Raw genomic sequence first — 20,864 nt, 5'->3', positions numbered from 1 at the left:
CCTAAGGAAATCTACATATTTTGGAGCTTAATCTTAAAAAATAGACACTGCAACAACTAACATTACATCTGACCCCAGAAGAGGAATCCAGACACATCAGTGGATTACCTAAATCTCTCAACAGGGTCCAGAAAGATTGAGGTTCCTCAAATTAGGGGGTCAAAAATCCAAAGTCACCTAGAACTATGTACAGGGAGCCACTGATCATACAGACTGAAGATTCCGCTCCTCTCTAGAGTTTGTGTTTTGGGAAGTGCATTCCTTTCCCCTGATGACAAGCAGCTGCAAAGAACTGAGTGATGGCAGCAGTGTTTTTGCTTATCTTCCCCTAAGAACTAGGTTACTAGAAAACTTACACGAGAAATGAGACTCCAGTGTAAAGCCTCCTCCAGTGGTTGAGAACTCAAATCCACTTCTTGCTGCTACCCAGAAGAGTGCCATTCACAAGGCATGTGAGTTATTCCAGATAGCAGAAGGGCCTTACCACTTCTCCTGTTGGAGTTGAGCCCCTCTGCAGTAAACACCCATAGTTTATTGAGCCGGAGAGATAAAACAAGGAGGAACCCAGTAGCCTGCTCGTCCCCTCACAGGCACAAGTACAAACACAAATACACAAACACACACACAATGTAAGATTTTTTAGATCTCTATTTTGCATTAATTATCTGAATCATGGGTAAATCCTGCTCTGACCTCCCAAACCCTTTATTTGTCCAGCTCCTGAATGCCTAAGTCCTTTGCGCTCCACTGAAAATGACAGCCTACCTTTTCTCTAGAAGCACATCTCCCCACTGGGCTATCTAGAGCTGTGCAGGTGAACGTTGAACATCTCCTTTGCTTTGATGAGTGCTTTTTCAGCTGGTGTTTCCAGGTGAGGTGGCACCCCTTTCCCTTCCCAAGAAGCATTCTCTGCAGAGATGACTGATCTGGAGGTGGGGATGGTGATGTACAAATTGGTACCATCTACTTCATACGTCTGTGGGGAATGGCAGCCACCACTGGTCTGTTCCCCAATGATGAAAGCTCTGCCCAGTCTTTTCATTATGTACACAAACTCCTCTGCAGCCCCAGCTGTCACAGCACTGGTGAGGATTATTAGCCCTTTCTGAGAGCCATACCTCTCCCCTGCCAGAAAAGACAGAGTGCATCACAAAACACATCCATTTTCAGAGATCCATTTGCATAATGGAGCAAGAAAAGGCAAGATACAAAACATTTCATTCCCTACCTGCTATTAGCAATCACAGAAGTTTGAAATTTTGTTTCATACCTATGATAATATTAAAGTGTTATACATTTTACCCTAGCCCAGCTGCTATGTTGTGAACAAACCTGTCACCCTGTCTGCTGCTCATCTCATCAGTTTCTGGTTATGAGCTCCAGCAGCTGGGAAGCCAGCTCAGGCTTACTGCTGCTGATTTATGTGGCTTTGATTTTTACAGAACCTCCAGACTCCACTAGAGAAGTGAAATAGGCAGGTGAGGGAAGCAGTCTTTTCCACCGCTCCAGCAGGAATACCCAAAGCTCAGCTGGAGGTATCTTCCATTTCACCTTCATCCCTGTTCTAGGAACATGGCTGTCAGTGTGTGGCCTGTGAACAAAGCAGGCAGCTTTTTGTGAAATTATAATTAAAGAGGACTCCCATAGGCTTATCAGTCTATTAATGGAAGCTGTTACATTGCCTTTGTCCCAAGCCCTTCAACAAATACCCCTTTATTATTGGCATTTGAGCTAAGTTATCTTAGTCTCTTACAAAAACCTGCTGACAGAAATAGGAGTTTTCTTGCACCTGATTTTTAATAGATCAGAACACACTGGATACTTTTCAAGAGCCGAAATCCTTTGAAAATGTGGCCAATGTGTCATAATAGGACCTGATCACTTGAAAACTAATTCTGAACTGCTTGAAAAAAATCTGTTTCGTCAAGTTAACTTACCATATAATATCAAATTCTCAAACTAAACTTAGAGAGGTGCCAATGTCTTGGTAATTAATTTTCACGCCATCTTTGATCTTCTCACTTCACTGTAGATGTAATATCCATTAGAAGACCCTCTTCACAGTAGATACATATACCGTAGTACCAGATTCAGCTCCTCTGAAGTTAATAGGAATTTGCCTGTTCTCTTTGATGGGAATTGCAATGTGTCTATAGTAATGATACTCCCTTAGCAAAGCTCACCTCTAACTGCCTGGGAAAAGACATGGACCCTGTAGGCTGCCCTAAAGGTTAACCACTTCAGGCTGCTCTAAATCAATAATTGCAGACACCGTTGTAGCACCTCTTTCAGTACTGTCTTAGCTTTAAGTGGGAATAGAATTAAAGCCAGTGTCTAAGACTCCTTAGCACTGCAACTGCATTTTTTGAACGCTGAAGAGGTCTGCTTCTGAATGTTGCAGCATCTCTTCAATTTACATAGAGAGTGGGGTGGGGGGCGGGAGATAACACATTGCTGAATGCTCCAAACTCACTCAGATGTGCAAAGTTTATAGGGCTCCTCTTTTGTTCTTACATTATCTGGACAAATTGGGCTATTGTGGGTGTTTTCATCTACTGAAATAGTATATGATGGATCGCATGGACAAGAATCAGGGATTACATATAAAACTCCAAGTAAGTATTGGAAGAGTATCTTTGTTACTAGGAGTTTAAGCAGTACAGGAATAGTTTTTAATTTTGACAGTTTTTAAAATCAGCAAGTCATAATTGCTGTACACTGTATTCAGCTAAACTTCCGGGGCCAGTTTACAAACCACAGTGTCTAAAATATCCACTTCCTAGGAGCTGTAAACTGATATTTATATTTGGCACTAAGGGATACAACTAAGATGTGGATTTTTGTTTTTACATTCTCTGCATAGCTTGAGCTAATGGTGGCAAGTGCTTTCACCAAATCTGTTATAGCATCTAATGGCTCACTCTGAAATGCACAAACAGGAACACCTGAAATTAAAAGCTATTCTTAAAGGAAACTGTGGTTTTACCTTTGAGCTGTGGCTGTGTCCATATTTCCTTAATTGAGTCACTGGGTCTGTTGTATACTTTGTCCAAGAGAATTCTCTGTCCTTCATCAAAGAAGTATGAGCATAGGATTGGTATGGAACTGGTAGAGCCTCCAATATTGTACCTTTTCAAAAATTAAAAAAAAATAGGAAACAAAATTTTGTGGCAGACAGTAAACCTGCCTTCTAAGTTTTGTTCCTTAACAACCACACTGCATGGGCCTATGGCTACGTTTGGATATATTTACAGAGGGCATTCTCATTTTGCAGCATTTGCACCCTTATCAGAGAAGCAAAATCCTATCTAAGAATCTGGAACTGGAATTGCCCACAACTGACTATGAACACGAAAATAAAACTGAATGCTTTTTTTTTTTTGACTCAGAAAAAAAGATCAGAAAGTAAACTCAGAATCTTAACCTACAGAGAAACATTAAGTTCTTGCAGTTCTACTTTTAGTAACCCATCCAGTTACTGACATAGCTAGAATGAGTGAATAGCTAAACCTTGGTATTTAAATATAGATCTCTGTTTAAACAAAGTACGTCTGCAGAACTGACAAGCGTTCTTATTTCATGCTACACACAATAAAAACAATTAGCGTGTGGCACCTTATAAGATCAGGCTATTTCTTTTTGTGCCTAAAGATTGTTTTAGTTGCTTCATTGAGGATAGTCATGACTGAAAATTTTGTTTGCAGTTTAATTTCATATCAGTCTCTGAAGATTGAAGTCACTGAAGTGACCAAGCGTCATCAGAGAACCCCCTGCTATGAATATGCACAATGGAATACCAGATTATTTTTTATGTATGTCATTTCTAACATAGAGCTCATACGGCACTGGAAGTGTTTGTACTTTGGTCGCTAGAAGGAGACAGCATAGCGCTCTCCTTCTGCAATTGATGTTAGGAGAGCCTGCCACAGATGAAGGCAAAAGTAGTTCTTTCACCTTCATGAAAGGATTTAAAGAATCCAGGAGAGGTCTCTGTCCCAAACAATGAAGCGACCTCTTTTTGCAGCATTTGGGAGCTGTGTATTGGATTCACACTGTGCCTGGCTAAAGCTGAAATAGGCTGCTTTAATGTGTCCTAGATAATGCTATGCTGCCACAACGTCCTGCTGCCTGCACAACGCAGGAGGCAGCTGGACCTAGCAGAGCCCAGCTTGCTGCAGCTGCCATTGACGTTGCCAAAATGTGTGGCAAGCAGCCAGCTTGGAAGCACTCAGCTGGAAGGCTGAGTGACTGCTTGGACAAAGAAGCTAGCTCAGAACAAAGTTAAAGGGTAGGTATCTGTTGAACTATTGTCAGTGCACAAGCTGGGTCCTGCCTCCTCTGTCAGTGGCGTCAGACTGGGTAGTACGGAAGAGCACTGAAATTTACTGTTCCTACTGTAGTCACCCTCCTCTGGCAGGATTATTTTGACTGCCAGATGGAGCCAAGAACATGAAGTGTCCTGACATACTTTTAAAAAGGCAGGAGGTCAATAAGGAATATTTGTAGGACCCCATGTGCTCTCAGTCATAGTGCACACCAATCTAGGCTGCTGGCTGGGCAGTAAAAAGACAAAACTATGTAACCAGAGTGAAGTCAGGCAGCAAGATGACAAAGTGGCAGCTTGCCCTGCAGTACATGTCTCACATGGTCTTGAGTCAATGAAGTTTACAATATTTTGAAGGGAAAAAAAATGTCAAATATCTCCCTCATCTGTGAGCATCAGTTTAGAGACTTTAGATTATCAGACTTGCGGTCAAGAGACAAGGATGATGACAAAGGTAAGAAACAAGACAATAGTAACAGAGTAATGCTGATGAGCTTTTCCTGGGAGTCTCTTGCATCTAAGGACACTGAAACTGCAGAATTTCTGTCAGGAGGAACAACTGTGCAGTTCTAAGAGTTTTAACTCAGGTCTTGGGGACAAGTACTTCTTTCACTATAGACTTCTTGAGTGACAGTGCAGAAGCTGCTTAGCTTATCAGCCTCTGTTCTCCATGCAGTGATGGTTACAAATATGAAGCTCATGAATGGCCCAGCTGTTCCAAGGATAGGAACTTGCAAGGTGAGAGGAATTAATGCACTATAATTAATCCTAATCAAAACTAAATTTATAAGCTTCCCCTCAAAATCCTGAGATTTTTTAGAGACAATTTCAAAAGGTAACATGTTTGGGATTCTTTTTTATATGACTTCAGAGACTGAGGTTTTTTCCATGCACCTCCACTTTGCTTTCTTAAAGGGCTGGAAATATATTAAAAATAAAAATAAAAAAAAACAAAGCACCCAGGAGAAGAGCTATAACGAGGTCATTTGATTTGCTATTTTACTACCCATGGCCCTGGTGTGAGGTCTAACCTGGAAAGGATGGGAACAAGAAATAGAAAAGCCCCAGTTGAACTTCAAGTCTATTGGAAGGTGACAATGTCCTGGCTGAACCTGAATTCAGTCATGGGTGATTTGGGTAGCTGCTGCCTTACCTCATCTGTGCTTGCATGGTGAGCTTCCTCTATCCCCATTCATCACTGTGTTTACTTTTTCCTACACATGCTACAAATCCCAGATGAAAATTAAGATTACCAAATATTGTGAGCCCCACAATGGTAATGGACAGAAAGTTTTTTAGCATTAATACCTAGCTCTTACAAAGGCCTTATTTTCTTTAATCAATATTTGTTATGTTTTGGACTCACAGACATTAGTTCTGGACCAAAAAGAGAAAATGACTTTTATGTGAATACTGTATAGGAAATGTATACTTGTGACATTCATTTGTTTTGATAGCTGGCAACATAACAAACGCCATCTTCCAGCTCATAAGACTTTGGAGCACTGTTGACACACTGGAGAGTCTAGCAGAGTCCTAAGTTAGCAGTAGGCCTATGGTACTGTAGCTTGCTTCAACAGGGTCTAGGAGTGTTACAGTACCTTTGAGACAAAGGTACTTTTAAACCACTTTCGCACTCTGTGCACAAGGATCATTCTGTACAGGGGTGATACTACAACATAATCTAGCACCGCAGGTATGGCAGACTAGATGCTGTAACAGAGGACTACAGGTGATCCTGTTTTTTGACTAATCAATCACTTGACCAGTGCCTGTAGTAAAAGATGTAATTAAGCCATAGATATGTGCAATTAATACAATGCACATGCAGAGTTAGATTAGAAAGAAATTAGAAAAAGAAAACAGATGTGAGGTTCAGGATTCTGTTCTGCAATCTGTTACCTAGATTTAGCTATTTAGTTCTAAACATCTCAAGTGATGGTACAGTTTCTCTTGGGATATGTTTCCACACTCTTACTGTTTTCCTTGACTATTTTCCTTTTCTCATCTAATCTCAGCAATGTTAGCTTGTAAACAGGACAGCAAACCATGTAAAGCTAATTCACAGTTACAAATAAAATGCTATTTTGAAAGAACATTGCTTATTTGCCATTCAAGGGTTTACCTCAGGTCTATGATCAGCGCATCTGTGTGAACAATTTTCTTCCAAACATGCTCTATTAGTAAGTCGGACACCTGGGTTAGAAGCTCATAGTCTCCAAACATATCAAATCTTAAATAGCCAATGTTGTTTTCAAAGACATTTGTGTGGAATGAAAATTTAATCAGATCTTCAAATGCTTCTGGGGAAGGAATCTGAAAGAGTTTAGAAAAACAGAATAAATCATTTGCTGGCACAGATAGCTTTGTACAAGATTTGAAAGGAATCACATGGATCAAGTTTATTCCAGGTGGGACATATGTTAAGAATGTGACAAAGTTTTAAGAGTATCATGTAATGATCACAAATTAAGATTTTTACATAATAAGACTTGGGTTAATAATAGCTGCTGCACTATGACACAGAATAGGAGCTAGTACAGGATGCATCAATAGCATGCCCAGAATTTGGGTCAGGCCTTTACTTTTCAGGGCCCAATACAGACAAAGACACACAGACACTTCACCATCATCCCAGGCCTACTTCCAACACCCACTTGTTTCTGTTAGCAGTTCTTTTTAAATAAGTCACTCGAGTTTTTTATAATCTCTTGATCAGTCTCAGCTGACAAACAGCTGCTGGTTACAGGTGAGACTGGCCCCAGCCCCATTAAAGAGCCAGTGCTTGTGGCTGGAGGAACCTTGCGTGTCAGGCATGTGCTAGCCATCCCATGAGCTAGCCATGTGTTACAGCTTTTACATGGCGGCTACGTGCCTAGAATCTCACGTGTTCAGCTGTGATCAATTTCATCTTGTTTATCTGGATGTTATTAAACTGCAGACTTCTTTTTTGATCGTAACATGTAGCCAACTAATAAAGTTATCCCAGTAACCCCTATATGCATTGGAGACATAGTCTGCTCCTGTTGCCAGACTTAAGATGCTTTGCATGCGTGTGTCTGAAACAGGAAGGTTCTCCTTCAGCGTAAAGATATTGGGATATATATTACATAGGCAATGTTATATATATGCAATGTATATATTTAGTAATTTGGCTTTCTCAATTCATGGTTGCCACGAAAATTTTATACCTGCATCTTAACCAGTTGCCTGCTGCCATAGCTCAGCCTCAGATCATCTACAGTCTTACAGGAAAGAGAGTAGAGAGTGAAGAGTAGAGCTGCCTGCTAAGTGCTCTCCCAACCTGCAACGCGCTGCACAACTTATGAGGCCTTTGGGCCTCCTATGGTTGTAGGGAAGTTAGGCAGCCTCTTGCCATACGTGTCGTGCCCTGGCCTGTGGTCTGCACTCCTGCGACAAACACGTCTGCCACTAAAGAAGGAGGATTTGCAAGCTTTATGAATCCCTCTGTCCTTGACACAGCTCAGGCACATTATCTTTCCCTGGAGGAATATTAGCTACCAAATCACACTTCTGTTTGCCCTGCTCTTCTTTTTTCACTCCTAATTATGATATTTGCCATCATCATTTAGTGCCTTCTGCATGCCAAAATTTCAAAGACTGACTCAAAAGCCCTGTTTGCCACTAGTTAACAAGATGGTGAGAGTGAACTCTAGTGAGTCCTTTTCTGTATCCTTCTTTCTCACTGCACCTTGTGAAAATAACCACTGCATCCGGTCTATAAACATATCAGTTCAACACTATCGAGTTTGTTATTTCCAATCCAGTTCCCAGTGACAGCAATGCTACTTGATCTCCCAGTGTACTTTGATTAACAAACCACAGTTTTGAAGAAAATATCCAGCTTGGATTGCATTGTTCTGACAGAGCTTATATGTAGTTCAAAAGTACTGGCCCCCTCAGGATAAAAAAAACATCACTCATTGGTAATATCTACAAATAAAATGTATGTGTTACTCTCAGCCATTTACCAATGATATTTTAACTGAATGTACAGATTTCTTATCTCTGTCTCCAAAAATAAATGCTATATGCATACCCACAAGCATGTTGATTAAGGATAATCCTTCTATGTATGTCTGATAATATGTTTTTTCTCCTACTTATTCTTTTACAGTGCTGCATCAAATTTTTGTTCATTGAGGACTTTGGTACTCGTTAGCAGTGTTGCTAACTCTTGCAAGTTTGTTACAGGGCTCAGCCTGGCTAGTTTAAAATCTCAGCTCTTTTGGGGTAAAATGAATACATGAGGATCTCCAAAAAACTGTTCCCCACCTTCACAGCTGCAGGAGTAGTTATGAAAATACACCTACTTTAGGACCAGAAGGTAGACGAAAAGCACTCAGAATCTGATTTCTAATAAATAAATAAATAAATAAATAAATAAGAAGCCTTTTAAAGCAAAAAAGGGGAGGAGGCTGAGACTGACAGTAAAGAGTTACTGTAGCATACAACTGCAGGTTGTGACAGCGACACATTGGCCATGTGCCACCTAAGGAGGTGAGTCTAGCTCCAGAGGCCAGCAGCATCCTTTCCTTTGGGAGGCAGGGCTCTGTTTGCAAGCCAAGGACAGCCTGTGACAGGATGCAGCTGAGAGTAAGATCATGCTGCTTAGTTAGGCAGTGTTTACATACAAATGACTTGATTGTTAAATATAAATCCTCAGGTGTCTTAGTAAGGAGAACACTATTAAGCAATGTGGCTAGACTAAGGGACCTCCAAGCTAACACCACTTAAGCCAAGGAAGAATTGCTGTTAGTTAACTGTATAGGATTTCCATCCCTTTTCTGCAGTCTCTTACCACATGTAAGTGGCCTAACTGGAACAGGTTATGTGACACAAAATAGGACCTATGACACTGCCCTGGGACTCATACCTGGGGTTTCATCACTCGCTCTGCACTGACATAGCCTCCAACCTTGGGCAAACCACTTTCCAGCTGTGCCTCTCTTTTCTCTCTTTCTCTCAACAGTTCTTTTGTCTGTTTAGATGGAAAGGGTCTTTTCATAGTTAATTTTGGGCTCATCATCATAATACAACTCTGATCTTCATTGAAGTTGCAAGTGTTGTCAACCCTAAGCTGTCAAAAAATCACCAGTCAATACCTTTGTGCCATTGCAAATTCTGAGACTCATTTAAGAACGATGAGATCTCATTTTAAGGAGGTGGGGGTTGTTCCTCCTTTCTTTCTTAGAATAACATTCAGGTTCCATCCATACCCTCAGAGCCTAGAATGCAAGGGTCCATCCTAACTTATCTCCCTGTCTCAAGGCAGGAGCAACTATACCTATGCCGCTCCTGACAGCTAAATCTCACTTGCTCTTAAAACCTCCAGTGATTGATATTCCATGTTCCTCTCCAGGTAATCCAGTCCAGTCTATCACTATCCTTACTATTACAAAGATGTTCCCAACATTCAGCATAAACAGTCTAAGTTCACTACTTTCTACAGTTTCGGTGCATTACTTCTTGGCCTAACCACCGCGGAGATGGGCACAGATTATTCTCTTCATATTTAAAACAGCTTCTATATTTGAAGACTGTTTTCATGTCTCCTCTCAGTTTTCTCTGGAATAAACAATTTATAACCTTTCAACTTTTTCAAGTGACTCTTTTTCAGTCTTCTCTTTACTCTTGTTCCTCTTTTCTGGATGCTTTCCAGCTGAGTCATATCTTTCCAGAAATGCAGTGCCCAAGACTGGACACAGTACACTCCAGATGAGGCTTCTTTAGTGCTGAGTAGAGCAGAAGACTTCACATGTCTTACTGATTATATTCCTGCTTATCTGCTCCAGTTTGATGATTATTTTTTACTGCAACAACTTGACACTGTTCAGCTTGTGAACACCAAAGCACCTATATACTTTTCTACAGGATTCTTCCTAAACAAGCTGTTCTCCTCCTTGTTGTGCAGGAAATTGCTCTCATTGTAAAATCTGTGCAAGAACCTTCCACATGTTCTTGTTCAGCTTCAACCTCCTTTTTCAGGTTACCACTCCAGTTTTTCCAGAATTGTAGTTTTGAATCCTAATCCTGTCCTCCAGTGTACCAAGACGGCCAGGATGGGGTGTTACCATAACCAAAAGCCAAAACCTTCTGCAATAGTGCTCTGGAACTGATTACAATGAGTTATTTAAGCTCTGAGTCCCCACTGAAGGAGCACAGGGCAGAGTGAGAAGCTATGCTTTCATGTTGCAGAGGGTGGCACTGCACAGCAGCACGTTGGCCTGCTCTGAAAATAGAAAGCTTTTAACATGCTCATTAAAAGCCAGAAAGCAAAAATGTAAAGCACCGTTATTTCTTAGCCAATACCCCTGGAAGATTATATTTTAAAGGAAAATCTGAAAATGTGATTCTTGGCTATATTTTCAGTTTCATCCAAAATATCTGTAAAATCCATAAAACTAATGGACACATCTACCGTAACAATAACAATGGCAAAAAGCGAGGAAAAACAGATATCTGATGGGATTACTGTAACCTGCAAAAGTAGCTGCATTGTGCTTGTGTATCAGAATTAGAAGATGAAATAAACTAGGAAAAAAACCAAAAGTGATTAACACATTAACATTTTCTTCTCTGTACCAAATACAAGAGCAAGTAAGAACTGCAAAAAGGAAAAGAGTCAATAAGAGTTCAGTCAAAGGTATTTTTTGGGCTAGCATAAACTTGTATGGTTCCACTGCCTCAGTGTGCTTATGCTGATACAAATCAGCAGTGAATGGGCCCACAATACCTTCTTTTCACCTGTCAGCAGTATATGTATCAATGAGATTTTTCTGTCTTGACACTTGGAAGCTGACTATTTTGATTTCAGTCATTAATGAAGAGACATAAGGAAACTACACCCATTCCTGGTGAAGTGCTAACTGTTGTCTCTGACAGCAAGGATACTACTCTGGTGTGCATATATGTTGTTTATCTGGGAAACGGGAGATTTCAAATTCAAAACCATTTCTCTTTACAAAGGATCCCCTTTTTATCTTTTACTAGTGATGTGTAGTGCCACAAATAGAGACACTGTTTGTTATTTTCAGCTGCATGCCAAAACAGCAAGACAAAAATTCCCTTAGGTGTTAGGACTGCATTAAAAGTCGCTGGGCAGCACCAAGAGGCCTGAAGAGTCACTCAGGGATATTCTTGTCACTTGGAACTGACATATCATATTTGCCAAAATCAGGCAACAGTTCTTCCATAGGTAATCTACCGTACTGTGATACACATTAACACAAATGTTTCAGTATGGAAAGGGAAAGTATGACCAGAGGAGGGGAGAGGCAAGCAGAAGAATAAGAAGTAGAGATTAACCGGGCAACAGCAAGTTTACAAACTCTGCCTTTCAAAGAAAAGGCTATTTTCTGAACTACAAACAGCATATACAAGTTTAGCCTCTGGGAAGTCTGACTTTAGAAAGCAGCATTTATGCAGCAGAGAACTCCAGCTAGCATTGACCTTGCTCCTGTCATGAAGGAGGCATATTCACTATCCTGTACAATGTTTCAGCAGCTATTCTGCTGTAGTAGATGCAAAGGTCCACATGCATTTCACTTCTCTGTCGCCTATGTCCTATTCCATCCTTCTTGCAGTTATTTATCATCACTTTCATTTAATTGTGTTGGATCTGCTTCTCTGTCAAGGTCATTATCAAGCAAATCCCACTGTCAAGGGATGAGGTTGCAAGAGAAAAACTAGATCTAATCTGATAATAAATGGGCATAAATGTGATGTAAACTAAAAGAGCCACTATGTCAAAGTGTCATTAAAAAAAAAAAAAAAAAAAAAAAAAAAAAAAAAAGAAGAAGAAAGAAAGAAAAGAAAGAAGGATTTACAAATATAATTTGTGCCATCGTGTAAATGTCACTGTAATCTTAAGACATTTGCTGTCTGGGACACTGACACTGGGGATTCCAGAAATGATCTACAGAAAGCATTCCTCTTGGCCCTGCAAAAGCAAAGCAGAAGCAATTATTCTGTTAGGGAAGCCAAGAGGAGACAGGTACACTGTGGAAAAAGGAGAGGAAATCAAGGTCCTCTTACTGTCCCTGGGCTCTGTGGGGCAGATGAATGTTCTTCTTTCTCCATCAAAACGAAAAGCCTTTATTTTAATTTCTTAGTTTATGCATCTGCTTTCCCCTTAAAATGTCTTAAGGGGACACCTCTTGTTTCTCTCACTCCTAGTTTCATCAAGCACTACAAGGGAATGCATATTTCTTCGGTAGCTACCCTAGGTTCATAACGAGATTCATGCTATTTATACACTATTTCCCCTCCATATTTCTTTTTTTTTCTTCCAAATTTAATCTACACTCACATACTTTCCTTCTTAGAGATGTATTCCCCGGCCTCCTCCAATCATGTTACTTGACAGAGAAATGAGGTAAACAGAGGCATTAATTAGCATAATGGCATTTTCCCCACTAGCTCTATCAAGATCAGAATTTCATGTATGATGAGAAAAATAAGAATTTTGTCCTTCACATCCTGTTCTCAACATTTAAGGCTTAAGTCAAGTAAAAATAGTTAACAAAATCTATTAACTTCAGTGAAAATGGATGACTGATTTGCAGGATAGGGCCTATAGAGGAGTTATAGTTCATCATTACCGATGTGTTGCTAATAATTTAGCAGGGGCCTCTGTCCAAAACCTCTTTTGGGTGAAGTTTTCTGTGCTCAACAAATGTAGGAGGGGAAGAGAGTGTTGGAATAGAAAAATCTTTTAATTAATTATTTCCCTTTAAGCATATTTTATGCTTATTTTCCTTTAAGCATATTTTATGCTTAGAGACAAGAATGGGGCCAAAGTCTCTAGGCTAAGAAACTCGAAAAAAATGCCCTCCCCTGGAAATGCTTAGACCTTGTCCTTGAACCTTAGCGTTGGAGATAATGCCACAAAGGTCATGTCCACTTTAAATCATGCATGCCAAAGACTTCAGAGAGGGGAAGCCCACAGATTTCCTCCCCCAGGAAACATTTAATAGTTACCTGACACTTGGTACAATCTGGTTCATTGCAAAGGCAAATTCATGCTCTTCAAAAAGTAATTTTATGAGTCCCTGGGGTAAGAAGTCTCTGATAGCCATGCTACAGCAGGAGCCAAAAAAGAGCTAACTCCATCCAAGGCAGGGATCAGGTTATCCTAACTCTCCCTTTAATTTGAAAGTGGAATTTTAACAAGTGCTCCTGGGAGCCCCCTCCAGCACAACAACGGACAGGAAAGATTGCCAAGGCAGACCAGTGTATAAATAGCCAGTCTCAGAACAAAGCACAGACTGTTATGCAAACCACACAGCAAGGGCAGAAGCAGATTATTAAAAATCAGTTTCTCCCTGGGGGTCACCCAACTTCCACCCAGGTACTTCTTCCAGCCGGGAAACTGTCTGATGCCCACCAAGAGGCAGAATCAGAACAGTTTTCCATTGTCAGTACCAAAGCAGTTGCTTGTTATTCTAGTGTAATAGAATTAAAAGTTGGACATGGCAATTTTATATATAAAAATCCATTTAAAAGTGTGTAGTTGTATTTTTTGCAAGTATATGTATTTAATCTGGATGAACCATTTTTTTCTCAAATTATAAAGTCAGTAGCAGTAGTTTTCTGTATTTATTTCCTGAAAAGCCATAGTACTGAAAGAGAGAGGATTGCAGAGATGATGAAATATCTTCCCTATAACAGTGAAACCCTCCGTCAGAATCTTTGCTTGTGGCAGATGGCTGCTAAGAGAGACTCACAGCCTGAAGTGTGCTGTCCCCAAAAAACATGCATCCACAGAGACCAGCTACAGCTACTAAAAACTACTACCCTGACTTGCCTAAGTATCCAATAGAGTTTAGTCTCCAAAATCCACTGGCTTCTCTACTGAGTACAGGTAAATCATGGTGGTTTGATGATACAGGCCAGAAGTTTGGCGAGATACCTAACTCAGTGCTCCCATTCTAGCTGGCATCACATCACTGTACCTGGGTATGAGAGAACTGTACCTGTTTTGGCATGATCCCTGGGATGCTATCCTTGGCATGTTCAGGGATGTAGAGTATTTTCAGGTGCTCGTCATCAGAGAGAGCTCGCAAGTCAGCAGTCACCTTCCTAGCCAGCTCCTCTTCCGAGTTAATTCTTTTATAATTGTCTTTATTGATAAGCTTGGCAAGCGTGGATGCTATAACAGTCCCAATGTCCACAAAAGCATAATTGTCTGCTACAAGCTTCCCCACAGTTTGCAACATCTGTGGTACTTGGGCACGCAGGTAGGCAATATGCTGAGCTACAGCCATGGCTTCACCGGCCTGGATAGTGATGTGTGGCTCCACCCCAGACACACTCCACACTTTGCCAGTGACTGGGCTGAGTACCACTTGGCTGGGGATGGAGGCATACAGGGAGCTGTTGCCAACACGGTAAATGCCCACTGAGAGGGAACCACCCACTGTGGGCTCACCAATAATTGTAGCCCGGTGTAGATCTTTCATAGAGCGAGTGAAAGCTTCAGCTGCTGAGCCACTCATGTGGCTTATAAGGATGTAGATGTCCTTGAGTGAGCCATATCTTTTGCCAGAGACCTGGGGGAGAGTCCACACCTCTGTGCTGCGCGAGGTACTGCGATCAAAAACAGTGTAGAGATGTTGCCGAGGCTCAGGCTCAAAGAAGTAGGAACAAAAGATTGGAATGGCAGTGGAGTAGCCACCTGTGTTGTACCTCATGTCAATGATCATGGCATCTGTGTCCACCAGCTTGTTCCATACCATCTGCACCAGCTGGGGTCCAATGGCCTTCACTGTTTCTGCTTCAGCCATCATATCAAAACGAAGGTAGCCCAGGTTGCCTGGTAATACATCTATTTTGAAGAGAGCCTCAATGAGATAGCCCAGCTCCTCAGGGCTGGGAATCAGATTGGGGAGCTGTTCTTCTGGGGTTGGTTCCGCATGGCTGTGGAAGATGTGAAGCCGATGGTCCCCTGAGGCCTCCTGCAAGTCACTGGTAAGCTGGGAAGCCAATGTCTCAAAATCTACAGCCGATCGATAACCTCCATGGGCCTGTTTAGTGCTGAGCATAACACTTGCCTTCCCAGCCACTTCTGGGATGGCATAATGAGCCTCTAGGAGTTGCCCAGTAGCCTCCACAAGTATCCCCATATTCCTGTGGAAAGTCAGCACCTCTTCAGCCTTCTGCAGTGCATCCTCAGCCAAAACTATGGCATCAGGCACAACTCCTCCACCCATCCAGCTTTCCCCATGGTTGTCAATGAAGGTGATGACAGGCACTGTGATGGTCAGGCCGTGAGTTATTCCCTGCTTAGGCTGCAGCAGAGGGAAGGTGCGGGTGTGTGACAGGCTGCCTGCTGTGATCTCACCTATTAGTGTAGCACGGCCCAGGGACTGCATGAGATAAGCAAACTCCTCAGCAGCTGTAGCAGTGTGGCGGCTGGTAAGCAAGTAGATGCCACGCTGAGCCCCATAGGGCTGGCCCAGCAGTTCTGCCTGGCTGTTGTGCTCCTGTGTGTGGTTGGTGCACCTGTCATAGGTTGTGAAGAGATGGACAGGGCCAGCAGCAGGATCTTGAAAATAGGACAGTAGCAGAGGCACAGCAGAGGAGGATGGGCCCCCGGGGTTGTAGCGCAGGTCCATGATCAGGTTTTCTGTATTTTGGAGGGGCTCCCAAACTTTGTGTACAATGTAGGGTCCCAACTTAGCCAGCACAGAAGCATCAGCAAACTCATCAAAGCGCATGTAGCCCACATTTCCTGCCAACACTGACACCTTGAAGACAGTATCCACCAAGGCATGCAGAAACTGCTCATTGTCAGGCAGGTTGGCTGCTGCTGCAACTGGCTTCTCAGCAGGGGGACTAACAGCTTCACCTGGCATCATGACTCGAACCAACAGGCGAGGATCCTCAGATAAGGTCTGCATCTCAGTGTTAAGCTTGGTGGCCAGGTCCTCTGCTGACTGCACAGAAGAGAAGTCAAAGGTAGTGAGATGCTGTAGCAGCACTGGCACCCTCTCCACTAAACTGTAATTGTCCTTTAGTATTGCTGTGAGTTTGCTTAGGGTGCCAGGCACTGCTCTGCGTACTGCCAGGATGTCTAGGGATTTTTGCAAGGCTTGGTCTGCCTCAGTAGCCACACAAGGCATCACCCCACTTACTTCCCAGCTCTGCCCACCTCCAGTCAGAGGGCTCACAGATCGTGACACTGGAACCATTAGGTAGAAATTAGAGGGGCCGATACGCATCTTCTTGATGTCCAGTGAGCCCCCAGCTGTTTTTTCTCCAACAGTGAAAGCTCTGTGCATGTGCTTGAGGATATAAGCCACGTCTTCAGCCACTCCTGTGGTGTGGCGGCTGATCAAAACAATGACATCCTTGTCCTTGCTGTACCTCTCTCCCAATACTTTTGGCAGCGTCCATATCTCTGTGGTGGTGTTGGAAGGACGATTATATACAGTCTCAATATGTAGCACCTTGTCTGCTTCATGCAAATATGAGATGATAAAGGGGAGGCCAGAGATCTGTCCTCCAGTGCTGTGACGAAGATCTATGACCAATGCAGAGGTGTCTATCAGTGTCTTCCAGACCTTGTCCACCAGAAAAGCACCCACCTTCTGCACAACTTCTTGGCCTATGATATAATCAATCCTCAGGTAGCCAACGTTGCCCTCCAGTTTGTCATACATGACCACATGCTCAATAAGACTCAGAAGTTGTTCACGAGTGGGAGAATCCTCAGCATCTTGTTTGGGAGCTGCATGAGGTGATGGCTCATAGGAGATCACCAGCCTTGGGTCATTCAGAGCACCCTGCACTCCAGCTGTCAAGACGCTGGCCAGCCTTTTGGGATCTGAGATGTCCAGAATCTCTCCACTCTTAATGGCTTGTTCAATAGCTTCTTGCATTCCCACTAGGTTTTCAGGATAGCAGTAGTTATCCAGAAGGACTTTAGCCATATCCAGCACTAGAGTTGGCTGAAAGATTTCCTCAGCAGATATGCTGCACACAATCAGGGCTGAAAATAGGAGGAAATTCATCCTGATCATTTTGTATCTCTATGGAATAGAAAATAAATTGTACATAGAAAAGAAGTCAGAATTCCTTATTGATCAAGATGAACATAGCTCTCCGCTGACCCTCTCTGTTTGTGAATCACACTGAAATCCCAGCGCTGAATCCAGGTGCACTGAAGAGATAAAAATCTTTTATCTGCATTAAACCTTTAATCTCATTAAAATGGAGTGCATCAGCCAAAGTGCACCAATCGATGAAGTTCAGCTTCATGTCACTTTACAAACCTCTTATGTAACAGTAATAAACTTCAGTTATCAATGAGATATTTTCTGGCAGTAAATTGTTTTCAAAAGGTACCTCATTGCCTGTTATAAACTGGTCCTGGCTTATCCTGACAGTGGATTGCTTAAATGCAATATTGTTTGATTTTACCAAAATTAGAATGGCAATTATTCAGTCTTTTACATCATTTATGAAAAGCTGATAGCAGGAGATACTTCTGTGACTTAGTTGTGTCATTTTTTAATGATTTTTCAAATGTTGTTTACAATACAATATCTTTGGTGTATTTTAGTCTGTGGACTGCAAAGGTTTGTTCTTACATTCTATAACTAAGTGCTTCAAACAAGAAACTCCAGACATTTGGAACAGCTCATAAAATCCAAGGTAATGACAGCCTGTTAATTTCTATGCTGAGAATTGCCAGCATTTTAAACAGGACTTTGAAATCCATTTGCCTCAACATAATACAGCTAAATCTGAGGTGACTTTAATCTTCATAATTTGCACTCAGTTAGGATTTACTTGTAATACCATTGAGTAACATATGGTCATGTCTGATGACAGCTTGCAGCCAATAGACTTTAGGCTCAATATCCCAAAATAGAACGTGGGGGGTGAGGGAGGGGTGTTCTTCTGCCCACAATATATTTGAGACTCTATTGTATTATGAGTTTGAAAGAGGATCAGTAAATGTGGGATGCAGGTGCAGGCTGTACCCATATGAATTGTCAACATTCAGCACGCCAGTATGATATGTCAAAGCCATACAAGATCAGATTCTGGCTTTAAATTTGAAATGAGTTGCTCCCTCGGTCATTTTGCTTGCTAGAGGTAGCTGCAAGAATGGATTGAGGAATCAGGGAAGAGCATGCTTTTATATTGCTTTCACTTGTTTCTAAATATGAATATAGGTGGAAGGAAGAGTCTAAAGATGGTCTAACCTGACTAGGCACATTCCATTGGTATCAGTGGAGTGAGGCCTGAAATACAAGTAAGCTGCTCACATGAGCAAAGTTTAGTGCAGTTCTCTCTCTGGGTCTTTCAGCAGTAGCAGTAAAGGAGTTTCAAGAAGCGCCTTCCTTTAACATGCCTATATAGAAGTAGCCTAATACAGATGCTATTTCATCCCATGGTTAATTCGTATCTATGTATACGTAAATGCACAAAAGATGTAAAATTAAACATATTCACACGATTTTTTTTTTTTTTTTTACCTAGAAAATCTCGATCACTATATAAGCTTTCTGGGGAGAAAACTATTTGAAGCTTAATTTTTGGTTTTCAAAACAATAAATTGTAGCTGAACAAACTAAATGGACGCATCATGTAGATGTTCTTAAGACCATAAATCAGATAGAGAAGTTATATAGAGAACAATTATACAACAATTTTTCCAATACAGGAACTCCTATTCCAATGAAGTAACTCAATGAAATTATTAGACAACAAGTTCATAAAAAGGATAGATTAATTTATAGCTTCAGTCTAGATGCAGTCTCAGGCTTAGGGAATTCCTAAATGGATGGCGGCCAGAAGCTGGAATGTCAAGCTACAGAAAGGACCAGATTACACTTAGGCTTTTACTCTTCTCCTGAGCATCCCTGCTGGTTACTGTCAGAGATAAGAGTCCGTTCTAGAGAGAACCTAACCCATGTTCTGATCTACAACATTTCTTACATTTCATGAACAATTTTTGCTTTCATTTTTTTTTGTTAAGTTACCTATCTTATTCTGCAGTAAGTGAACTCACTGACCCTTGGCATGTGCTTAGAAATTAAGCAATATTCTAGGGCTTTGAAGACATTTGCTAATGTTAAGTTAAGCTTTTGGTTTTAGTCTTTGCACCCCAGAATTCAGTACTAGGAGACTGAAATACTATAAGAAAGGCTGCTCCCATGTTGCAGGAAGGTGGCTCAGAGTTTCCACTGTTAAGCAGAAAGATCAACATCCAATTTCTTGTTCTCTCATAGGTTTCTTGCATGACCAACAGCAAAATTGTTTAAGTCTCTAGTTGCCTCAGTTTAATCACATCTAAACTCAGGACAACAGTACTGGCGCAAGTCCTACATCTAGAAGACTAATGTGCAGGAAACTAAAATGCAGAGGGTGGGGTGGGGGGTCAGAAAAGGGCTAAGAGAAGAAAGAAAACATACAGCATGTCTGCAATCTTGCAGAAAATCTGTTCTCATCAGCATAATGTTTTCAGGACTTCAGTTTCCTTATTCAAGGCTTTGGTCCTGCTATAAACACATTGCACACAGGCTCAAGGGATCATGACAGTGGCACTCCAAGATGTGCCAACCTCAATCATAGATAATCTGTACAGTGGTGAATATAAGTGCTGGAGGCTTCATGAGCAATTTAAGCAGTTTAGCTTTTTGTGCTGTTTCCAGTTTGCTTACAAAATTCTGGGCATGTGGTATTTATCCAAACTGATAGGATATTCTGATTTTTTTTTTATAAAAAAGAAGAAAGCATGCCACTTAAATGTTACGATTATTCCCACATCTGTGCATGGTAGCTTTGTTGGTATTGTGCTAAAGAAAAAAATCCAACACAGGGAAGAACAATTAAATTGTTCTAAGAATCTATAAGAGGAAGGACTATTCTGTGACTAAGGCTGTATGAAAGGTGGTATTATAGTCCCAGGTATGTCTCTTAACAAGGTTGTCTGTAAAAATTAAAACCTATTTTAAAAAATGTAGCTACTTTCCTTGTCAAGGAAGAGAATTAGGATACAGCAGAAATTGTTGCTGATAATGCATAAATAAGTAATTAGGCTGGACATCAGCTCCAAGTGTGCCACGGCGACTTTCTGTGTGTCTGATAGGCAGGGAGTTTCAGATTCTCTGTAGCTTCCTTTCATTTTGCGGGGCTGTGCCAGTGTGCAATATCTATCACAGAGCTAACTCCAGGGCATTATCAGCAACTTGAATTGCTCTTCTTGCTTTCCTCCTGCAAAGAATGGTCTGACATTGCAAGGCACCCATAGCTGGAACAAAAACTCTCTAGCAGAAGAGTTTCGTCCAGAAGAAGTTGATCTTCTAGCTAAAGGATTTATTGACAGAGCTGCATTAATCCCTGTTCATGTTCCTAGGGTGGCCAAAGGAGAGAACAAGGCCTCAGAAGACCTGGGATCTATTTCTAGCTTTGCCATTGCAATACTAAAATGAATTTGGGCACATTTATTTCTATTGCTTTTTTGCCTGTGGCTCTCCAATCTGTCTATTTTGTAAAGTTTTTA

General features: G+C 41.5%; 1 protein-coding gene across 1 annotated transcript; it reads right to left on the bottom strand.

Annotated features, from left to right (window-relative positions):
- Positions 1-796: 796 nt before the first annotated feature.
- Positions 797-17,370, bottom strand: RBP3 (retinol binding protein 3). The gene is made up of 4 exons (XM_062580607.1): positions 14,323-17,370; positions 6,450-6,640; positions 2,987-3,129; positions 797-1,125 (listed from the first exon to the last, which is right to left on the bottom strand). The coding sequence occupies exons 1-4, from the start codon at positions 17,368-17,370 to the stop codon at positions 797-799; spliced, it is 3,711 nt and encodes a 1,236-aa protein (XP_062436591.1).
- Between the last annotated feature and the right edge of the window lie 3,494 nt (positions 17,371-20,864).

The sequence above is a fragment of the Rhea pennata genome, chromosome 7, assembly GCF_028389875.1.
Source record: "Rhea pennata isolate bPtePen1 chromosome 7, bPtePen1.pri, whole genome shotgun sequence".
Lineage (NCBI taxonomy): Eukaryota > Metazoa > Chordata > Aves > Rheiformes > Rheidae > Rhea > Rhea pennata.
The sequence above is the reverse complement of the archived record's forward strand: the minus strand, read 5'-3'. Positions and strand labels throughout refer to the sequence as shown.